Source organism: Leishmania donovani, chromosome 35 (assembly GCF_000227135.1).
Source record: "Leishmania donovani BPK282A1 complete genome, chromosome 35".
Lineage (NCBI taxonomy): Eukaryota > Euglenozoa > Kinetoplastea > Trypanosomatida > Trypanosomatidae > Leishmania > Leishmania donovani.
Genome location: NC_018262.1, coordinates 1,769,741 through 1,779,388, shown reverse-complemented (window position 1 = coordinate 1,779,388; position 9,648 = coordinate 1,769,741). Strand labels below are relative to the sequence as shown.

The following is a 9,648-nucleotide window of genomic DNA, read 5'->3' as shown; positions in this document are numbered from 1 at the left end:
GGGAAGCCGGAGGAGGGGTCGGCGCGCATGGAGGCCATGGCAGCGAGCATGCCCGTTGGGAAGGTTCCTTTCGGCGACGTCTGCACCTTCACCTTAGTCATCTCGAACGGGCACAGACCCATATCAGCAAAGAACTCCGCAGATGCGGAGCCGGCAAGCCAGATGATGCCCTCGTACTTCTTCGCGTTCTCCCGGCCCGCCATGTTCGCGTAGAGGTCCTTGAAGTACTCATAGAGACCGAACTTGAAGGCACCCTGAATTGAGTATCCAAATAGAATGGATGCCCATCCCTTCATCAGGCCCTTCGAACCGTAGCCCTCCTGGTGAATGACCATCTGCAGCCCCTGGCCGAGAGACTTGAACCTCTCGGGGCTCACCTGCATGTTACACTTTACGACATCGAGAGGGCAGAGCGGCGTGTGGGTCGTACCGCAGGCGAGGATGCCGCCGCCGATGCACTTCATATAGTAAGAGGTGTCATGCGGGTGATTGGGGTTCACGTAGCGCGCGTCCCACCCTTTTGGCTGCGCTGCGATGGCGGAGCGCATTGCAATGCCAGCAGTGTGGTGGAATTGGTAAGCTGCGGTGCCAGGAGACGGAGAATGCGCGGTGGTGAGCAGACGCGAATCGGTAGAGGAGAGTTGCTCCTAAAGGAAACGCAAGGTCAGGTGGAGGGAGCGGGATCGGTGAGTTTGAGCGGTGCACAAGCCTTGCGCGAGTGACGCCGGGATGCAGAGCCGTGTGCGGGGGTGGGAAATGCACAAGAATCTGAAATGTGACGGATGACGGATAGGAGAGGGCGTGAGCGAAGAGGTGGGGAGGGGTGATACGGAGCGTCGAAGATGCTGAGCACAAAAAGAGTCATTAGAGTGGGTGAAGGGGGCGAAGGCGCTTTCGTGCGCACTGCGCATCAGCACGCGGAGATGTGGGAAAGAAAGCAACGCGAAAGCAAAGATGTGTGAGCGCGCGATCCGTCCGCAATGCCCCAAAGGCCGTGCGAGGGGATGTAGGGTCTGATAAACTCGTGTCCGTGTACATTCTCTTCCTCACTTCTTGTGCTCCTACGCGCCTCCAGGTGTGTTATTGCATACATGCATGAACGATTCAAGCGTGAAGGCGGGCAACGTCGATGCGAGGCGGACAGTCGATAAACGTGTGCCTCTGGTGAAGTAGGCGCCACTCGGAGGACTCCATTTCCAGAATCGTACCGTATGTGGACATGTCCGCGTCCTCGTACTCCTCGACCAGTGACCCCTCAAATCCGTCGGAGCGGAAAAAGCGAACGGTGATGTAGGAGACGACAACAGTGCCAGCGATGAGGACGACGCTGCTGTAGAAGACGAATGGTCCGCCCGTCATGGTCATGGCGATGAGAAACGCGCTGAAGGTGATGGGGACACCAGCCAAGACGACGGCGGCAGCTTTGCCGCCAGGAGCCCGGTACGGACGCTCCAGCAGTGGCTGTGTGAGACGCAGTTTCAAGAAGGAAGAAAGTATGACGATGAGGCGCAACGCGTAGAGCACCTGGTCCAGTTGCACCAGCGTTTGAAAGGTCAGGCAGAGAGACAGAGCGCACGTGACAGTGGTGTTGACGAGGATGGCGTTTACCGGGGTCCTGTAGGTGTCCGAGTACTTCTCCAACCACTTTGAAAAAAACGATGGAAACGCGTTCAGCGTTCCCATGCCCGCCAGCGATCGCGAGGTTGTCGCCAGAAGGGTGGTCATGAGCCCAAGAGTTGAGATGGTGCCGCCGACCATGATAGTCGCTGCCATCGGGGTCCCGCCAACCGCCTCGCCGACCTTCACCCAGAAGCCATCGCCCCACTGGTCGAAGCTGACGTGGCTCAGCTTCTCGGCTGAGGCACCAGCCAGAATGGGCGGGATGTACGTGGCCAGCGCCACGGCGATCATGATGATGAGCGCGCGGATGAAGGTCGGGTTCGGGTTCTGCACCTCCTCAATCACGTTACCGGCCGAGTCGAAGCCGGAGAAGTTCCACGCAACGACGGGGAGAAACGCCGCCCAGTCGATTCTGTCCGGAATGTACGTAATGCGCTTCCAGTTGAGGCCGTGCGGCAACTGCAGCAAGAAGATTACGAAGAAGGGCAGGATGGTGATAAACATGATGCCGACGCTGAGGACGCCGACAAGCGCCACGCCGACGACGTTGATGACGGCGCATATACACAGGAAGATGACCTTCACGAGCGCGCTTTCCAACCAGCCGAGATGAAACAGCGTAGCGCAGTAGTCGGCGAAGACGGCGGGGTACAGGCTGTTGTCGACGGAGTTCAAAAAGGCTGTCCACAGCACTGTCATGAGCGTCATCCACGACGGAAAGGCGCAGTTGACCCACATGATCGGTCCGGCATTCGACGGAATAGCGCAGGACAGCTCCGCCACGCACAGCGACACAGGAATGCCCCAGACGAACGGGATGAAGCATAGTAAGAGGATGGACAGCAGCGGGCCGCCAGCCCTGACGGATTCCTCAAGACCGTAGCCACCGCTGATGCTGGCGGTGTAGATGACCCCGAGCAGAGTGAGCGTCGTCAGCACTGCCTTGGGCCGCACCACATTTTTCACGTATGGGCTGCTGAAGCGCACGATCGGAGACGCGCTGCGACCATGCGACGACACCAGCGGCGTCCGCTGCATGAGCCCGCGACCCTCTCCGAAGTGAAGCTCCGGGAACGCAGAAAAATTATTAGCGAGAGCCTCGCAAGAAAACGGAGAGCGATATGAGAAATCCACAAGCGAGAACAGCCGAGTAAAGCGTTCCACGGACCCGCTTGCGAAAGAAAAAGGTGGATAGAAGGCTAGCGTGTATCTTCGTGTCTGCCAAGGAGAAGAAAAGGGGCGGCACTCAATCGTCACACGTTCACATCCGTGCGCTCACGAAAGCGCACTTGGGCACAAGTCGAGCGAGCCACAGTACCTTTCGCTTTTCGTGCGCTCGCTCTTTGTGGCACTGGAGTTGTGTGGCAACCAAAAAACAAATGGATACACAAGTGAAAGCGTCCCAGACTCACTATTGAGACGACGAGGAGACGTCAGACGATGAGAAGGGCGTCAGGGAAGTTCTGCCTTTTCGCCTCGCTCGGATAAAGCACAAGGAGGGCCATAAAACCTGGAGGGTGAGCGACAGAGGAAGTGCGGCAAGCGAGCGCTGCACAAGGAGGAACAAAAGTGAGCTAGAGACCCACACACGCACATACACACAAAAAACAACAACAACAGGGTAGAGGAGACAGCTGTCCACCAAGTCATCAAGCTGGTTCTTCCTTTGTCGTCACCACGCACCGATGGCTGGCCATGTAAGATGTGTGCCACCTGATTCAATCACGGTGTATCAGGTCGTCGGGTCGAGTCTTTTTCCTCTGTCTTTTGTGTCCTCTACACACACGCTACGTTAGAGGGAGATAACTCTTTTTTTCTTTGTGTGTGTTTGCGTGTGCCTGTGCGCTTGCCGCTCTGTACTGAGGGTGGAGTGGGTCGGGGGCCAAAGGAAATGCCCACGTGCCCATGTCTGTGCTGAGGAGAGAAGTGAGGAAAGAGCAACAACAGCGGGACGTGGAAGCGGTGGCACGATTGGTAGGGCATCAAAGACTTTATCGATGCGATTTCTCGTCCGTTTTCCGGCATTTATCTTTCAATTCCAGAACTCCAGTCTCCCCAAGGACCTAGAAAAGAACCCTCTGCACAGCCCCGTTGTGGCGAAGGTTGGGGGGGGGGCGGGGTGCAGAGAGCCAGCGAGGAGCTTGAGAAACCCACGCACCAGGGTGTCTGCACTCGTGAGGAGAGGAAAGTCGAGCTTAACGCGGGAACGAAGAAAGCGGCAAGCACGCCCGCCTGCGCACTGCGGCGCGTTAGTCCTGCGTATTTCATTTTCGTTTCCAGAAGAGCCTCCAAAGGAAAACAACCACGGCTGTGCTGACAGGCGAGAGAGATGATGGAGCCAGAGAAACACAGAGACATGGTAAAGTACTTGTGCGCATGTGGCTCGTATGAGGGTGGCCGAAAATCAAAGAGAACAACGAGAGACAGAAGAACACAGCTTCAGCAAGCAACTAAAAAAACCCTTCCCCTTCCTACCCAACAATAAAAAAAAATAGGAGAGTGTGCCTGCGCTTTCTGCCCGTCTTTCGCCTGAGAACGCTCACAGGCGCTGCCCTTTTGTTTCGGGAATTTGTGCTTGTGTGTGTGACTCCGTTCGTGCATGCTTGGGACTGGATAATATGACCCTAACACTGGACAACTCTGTGAAGCGTTAACATAATGCCGCGCATCGTGTACGCATTGCGAGGCATGCGAAAAAGACAGGGGAGAGGCAGGCACCACGAGTTTGCTGAGCGGAAAAGTCAATGAAGCACACCGAGCGAGCGCGGAACACAGACAGGGTAGAGCACAGGGAAGAGGAAAAGATGACGAAGCAGTCCATACCTTCACGCGCGCCAGACGGGCGAAAAGCTCAGAGCGAAAAAAAAAAGAAAAGCGAGGTGACTAGGAAATCGTTCGATAGCACCACCTACGCACAAAAATGTACAACGAGCGAAAGCGGCAAAAGCAGCGAAAACAAGCCCCCCTCCCTCCTGTGCAGCGAGGGGGAGAGAGCGTGGAAGACAAAAAATTCAGGTGAGAGGAAACCAACAGCAGTGCACTGTGTAGACACACCGAGCCACAACGACTTTTTTCTTGTGTTTTGAGTGTCACATAATGACATGAAAATCTCTGTCTTCGTTTTCGGACTCTTCGCCGCTCCGTTGCCTCCCCGCACTCCCCTTGACCCGCGCTATCCACTAATATAGTGCAATTTGGCAGGAGATACAATTTTACAAGAGTTACGGATAGAGCGTGCATGAGACGAAAAGAGGTAGCAACACTACGCCACCATCCACACAGGGATCACTTCGCACCACCGCCAACGCTTTCACGTGGCTTTCCCTTCGCTTGCGGAATGCATAAAGATTGCTTGTACACACAAGGCCTGCTCTTCGTTTGCCCGTGGCTATGAAGGGAAAGGAGCGTGCGGGTGTGCGTCCGCGTGTAGGTGTGCTTCACTCTCGCTTCCAGCGCTCATCTGCGTGTATGCGGGCGTCCTCCGGTGCATGATACAGCTCCGGGACACCTTTTCCTCTCCGACATTTCTCTTGAACCGCGCCGCCTCAACGTCCACGCAGCTGTGCGAACTTTGCCTCTAAGTCGTCCTCCTCGACCTGCTTCTCCTCCGCCTTCTGCGCGGTGAGGTTGGTGTTCTTGATCTGGAGGTCGTCGTTGAGTTGCTCACGAATGTCCAGGCCATGCTCATCCGCGACCTGAGACATGAGGTTGTTCACCTCGTCCTCCGGTGTGGTGACCGCCGTGCTCTGGCCAATAGCACCTTCCATGTAGGCAGACGTGACATCCATCGTCTCGAACTGTTGCTCGAAGGTGTCCATCAGCCTACTGATCTTGGCAGGGTCCATCGACTGCAGCACCTTGTCCATGCCCTTCACCATCTGGCCCATATTCTTGGTCACCATCTTCATCTTGATAGCCGTGTCGAGCCGGGCCACGACGGCATCCATGCGCGCCGACAGGCGCAGGTGGTTGAGCGCCTCGTTCTTCTTGCGAATGCTGTTCTGGGCATAGATGCGGGCACCCTCCATGTTGTTCTTCTCCATTGCATGCTTGCACTTGTTCATCTCCTGCTTCTGCTCCTTCTCGCAACGGCTAGCATTCTTGAGGAACTGCTTCGCCGTGAACTTCAGCTGGAACTGAATGTCGTAGAGTTTTTCGACGGACATGGTGACGTACTCTGAAGCAGATGCTAAAGGGCTGGAAAAAGAGCGAGGAAGGAGCGCGTTCGACAAGCAGCGGGTGAGTCGTGAGTGTGCGTGCGAAAATGTGTAAAGGGGGTGGGGAGAGCAGAGGTAGGAGAAACCCAAGACAAAGTAGAGCAAGGTTTAGAGTGAAATCTACTATTGCATGGGGTGTCGCAGACAAGTGTTCGTGGATGAGAGCAGCAGAGATGGGCAAGGGAGCGAGCAAGCGGAGATGAAAAGAAGGTGCACCGACGACGCGCTCACGCTGCATATATACTTCGGTGCATGAGAGCGTATGTGAAGGGGCTAGAAAGGGAAAGCGAGTCGGAGCTGTGCACCAAAGGCAACAAAGGAAAGGTGACCGTGGTAAAGCCCAATAGTGCAACGCAGTCGGCCGTCGTGGTGTTTGCCATACCTTGGCCGCATCTTCTCTCTCTGTCTCTGGTCCACCTCAATACCGCCATCTCACCGTTTCACGTGGTTTCTGGCTTCAACAGGCATCCCAAGGCGTTGTTACCGTTTAATCACCCCTCGCTAAGCAGCAGGCTTCCGCGCTTGCGTTTTTTTTATTGCTCTGCCTGTATGCATAGGGCGTCGCCTCGCCGAGAAAACGCTCTGAAGAAAGGCCGCAATGGCGGCAGCAACGGTGGCGATTCCGTGATAAGCGAGTCGCTCTTATGCGAGTATGTCACATCGAAGGGAGAAAAACAGGGAAAACAGAGCCTTCCTAACGCCAGCACACATACGCACACACATACACGCCACAAGAGAGCAAGCAATCTCTTGGGCGGAGGATGCAAGGATCGGCAGCAGAAGTGCATGGTGGAAGTTGCTGTGAAGCGCTGGGCGGCGGTAAGCTGAGCGATGACGTACGGGTGTCGCAGAGCTGCACACCAGCACAGGGGTGGGGGCGAAGGACCAGCAGCACCTACGACACATACCAGTAAAAAGAAAGCAGGTACGGTCTCAGAGACGGCTTTTCGCTGCAGTGCTTCACAATATATGTGGCGCTTCAGCTTCGTCGTCGTGCGTTGTCGCCGCTGTGTCCAGAGCGGACGCCTCTTGACCTTTGGCAAGCTCGTCTTCCGTATTCTCGTAGCTCAGGTCGAATTTCGCACACCAGTCTTCGATCTCTTGCACAACTGGATGACGTGGGCCATAGAAGTGCTGCGAGGCGACACGGGCATTCGCCAGGTGCCCCTGTGCCTCCGGCTCATTGTCTGTCCAGAGAAGAAAAAGCCCCAGAATGAACTCTGCCCGCACGGTGCTGGGGTGGGCGCTCTGGAAGCGCTTTTGCTGAATGCGGGCGATGCCATGCAACATCTTGGATGCATCCGCCAAGTTCTCGCGACCGAAAGCGTGCGCTGTGGCGTAGCAAACTTCTCGCAGCTCCTGCGCCGGCGTGTTCTCGCTGTACTTCAGCTGCACCTGCATGTCCTCGCGGCGCGCAACAACGTCCGCCAACGCTTTCACCAAGTGAGCATACCAAATCTCCTTCACAGCGTCGTAGAGCGCCATTGCACTCTCCATGCTGGCCTTCGAGGCCATCAGGTTGCCGAGGTCAAAGTAGCTGAATGTAGTGAGAACGTGCCGCGCCCCGTGCAGTAGAGAGAGATAGTAGGTTGCTCGGCTGAGCTGCTGCACCGCTGCCTCCAGCTTGCTGTCCGCCGCATAAAGGAGCCCGAATGCTTGGTGCACGTCGGCCTTCATGGTGAGCGTGACCTCGTCGGGATGCTTCAGCATAATATACTGCGCAAGCGAAAGCATGTCCTCTGCATCTCCATATCGCTTCAGAAACTGCTTTGTGCGGGAAAGGTGCAGATAGGCCGGTATCAGCTCTACGTGATTCGGCTTGTAGAACTTCTCCCGCAGTCGCAACACGAGCACACCCGCCTTCTCGGCCGCCTCAGCGTCCCCATCCAGCAGAAGCTGTCGACACTCCTCTTGAGCCTTATCGAGGAGGGCCGCGATCGCACTGCCGATCCGCTGTCGATTCGTGGCGCGCACCGTGAGCGCGTTGACGCCAGTGATGGGGGTGTTCATGAGCGCGACGAGCTCGTCAAAGCGAGGCTCTAGAGTCCCCCAGGTGACGTTGGTGATGTCGTACTGACTCTTTTCGTACGCAGCGGCGGCCAACGAACCGCCAGCCTTGTTTTTGCCGCATTTGGTGCTACCCGCTGTTGCCGTTGCCGCCGTGCCGCCGGGCGTTGCTGTGGAGGAGTACGACATTGGCTGCTGAAGTAGGTGGAAAATGGCAAAGAGAGAGCGAGGGGGACAAAATAAAGGCTTCTCCTGCCTTGTGTGATATTCTTCCTCCCCATAGCAAGCGCTCGAAACGAAACGCGAGCAGAAAGGCAGCGGCGCAGGAGAGAAAGTGCATGAAGAAAAGTGGCGCAGGGAGAGAAAAATTAGCAGTCGATATTCGGCAAGGGAGAACCCGTGCAGCGTCTCACAGAACGCACGTTTTTACATCATCAAAACGACACGATGTGCTGCTGCGCCAAAAGATCTTTTGCGATGACCGGAGGAGAGGCGCGAGGAAAACGTTCCATGCTCTTCGCTGCCAATAGCATTTACTACTTGCAGCCTGCTACGTTTGTATGTCTGTTGGTGCTGCTGATTCCAGCGGTGCAGCTGCGCTCCAGAGCCCCTTTCCATGTCGCTCGTCTCGCCTATCCTCTAGGCGTAAGCATCAACAACTCGTGACTGACGGAGCCTCGTGTTTCAACACACCTGAGCTGCTGTGCACACCTTATGAGAGACTTTCGAGAATCAACGGAAACTGAGTGTCTCATTTTCGCCCCGCAAGAAGGAGATGACCACGCTACCTCATCCTAGACCGCTGCACATGTGTAAATACTAATGACCGCCTTTCAGTTGTAAGCACCCTCTCCATCGCCCGCGCTTCCTCTTTTTGCTTTGTAAAATCGACACGCATGTTCGCCTCTCTTTACCCTTCAGATTGATCCTTTTGCATCCCTTATGCTCATTTCTTTTTGGAAAAGAATGCTGCCCTTCACTACCTTCACAATCCACGTGGGAGGGGCGGAGATGAAAAATCGAGTGTGCGGGAGAGCAGGTAGGAAAGAAGAGGGGGCTGAGGATGGGCACAAAACTGACGCACGCACAAGCACGCGCTCTGCTTCCCCCCTTTTTCGCTGCAATCGATGACCTCCGCTACTCTTGCCTAAAAAAAAAAAAAAAAAAAAAAAAAAAAAAGGGATGCAAGGCGCAGCAACAAAAAGAAGAGCTGGGCAACGCCCCAGCCTACAATAAAAAAGCGTGCAAAAGAAAAGACACAGGAAGTGGATAGTGAGAACCGCACACGCACGTAATGGACACTTGTTCATGGAGGGTGCGCGCTCAAGAGAGTTGGGAGAGGGGAGTCGCTGTAGGACGATAGAGCGCATCATTAGCCATTAGTAATTACAGAGCTAATAGAAAAAGGACATATTCTTGTTTAAGAAGCCCTGCCCCCCTCCTGTCCTTGGTGCTCCTCTTCGTGCTCCTTCGGACGGGTGACAGAAAACAAAACGAAACCGGAAAAAGGAGGGGTTAGATCTTATGGTACAACACGTCGAAACATGCACGACACACACGCACACACTCCAAAGCTGCTCACCGCCTCAACAGTTTCGCAGCTACGCATCTCTCAATCACCTAAGCTGCCTAGTCGCTGTCGCTGCCGAGCTTGACGCTCTGGTTTATCGTGTTGAGCGAAGGAGTACTGAGACCAATCTGCGGGGCGCCACCACGACCACCACGGAAGCCGCCACGGTCACCGCCTCGACCACCACGGAAACCTCCGCGATCGCCACCGCGGAAGCCGCCACGGTCCCCACCG

At 55.6% G+C, this 9,648-nt stretch overlaps 4 protein-coding genes across 4 annotated transcripts; all 4 read right to left on the bottom strand.

Moving 5' to 3' along the window:
- Nucleotides 1-2: 2 nt before the first annotated feature.
- LDBPK_354490 (mitochondrial phosphate transporter, putative) lies at nucleotides 3-548 on the bottom strand (the record flags this gene model as incomplete). Its single annotated transcript, XM_003864979.1, has 1 exon — nucleotides 3-548. A coding segment is annotated over one exon (546 nt), but the record flags the coding sequence as incomplete, so codon positions are not given.
- Nucleotides 549-1,104: 556 nt separating this feature from the next.
- Nucleotides 1,105-2,658, bottom strand: LDBPK_354480 (amino acid permease, putative; the record flags this gene model as incomplete). Its single annotated transcript, XM_003864978.1, has 1 exon — nucleotides 1,105-2,658. One exon carries the CDS (start codon nucleotides 2,656-2,658, stop codon nucleotides 1,105-1,107), a length of 1,554 nt encoding a protein of 517 aa, XP_003865026.1.
- Nucleotides 2,659-5,165: 2,507 nt separating this feature from the next.
- Nucleotides 5,166-5,786, bottom strand: LDBPK_354470 (hypothetical protein, conserved; the record flags this gene model as incomplete). Its single annotated transcript, XM_003864977.1, has 1 exon — nucleotides 5,166-5,786. The coding sequence occupies one exon, from the start codon at nucleotides 5,784-5,786 to the stop codon at nucleotides 5,166-5,168; it is 621 nt and encodes a 206-aa protein (XP_003865025.1).
- Nucleotides 5,787-6,797: 1,011 nt separating this feature from the next.
- On the bottom strand, nucleotides 6,798-8,033 carry LDBPK_354460 (hypothetical protein, conserved; the record flags this gene model as incomplete). The annotated part of the gene is made up of 1 exon (XM_003864976.1): nucleotides 6,798-8,033. One exon carries the CDS (start codon nucleotides 8,031-8,033, stop codon nucleotides 6,798-6,800), a length of 1,236 nt encoding a protein of 411 aa, XP_003865024.1.
- Between the last annotated feature and the right edge of the window lie 1,615 nt (nucleotides 8,034-9,648).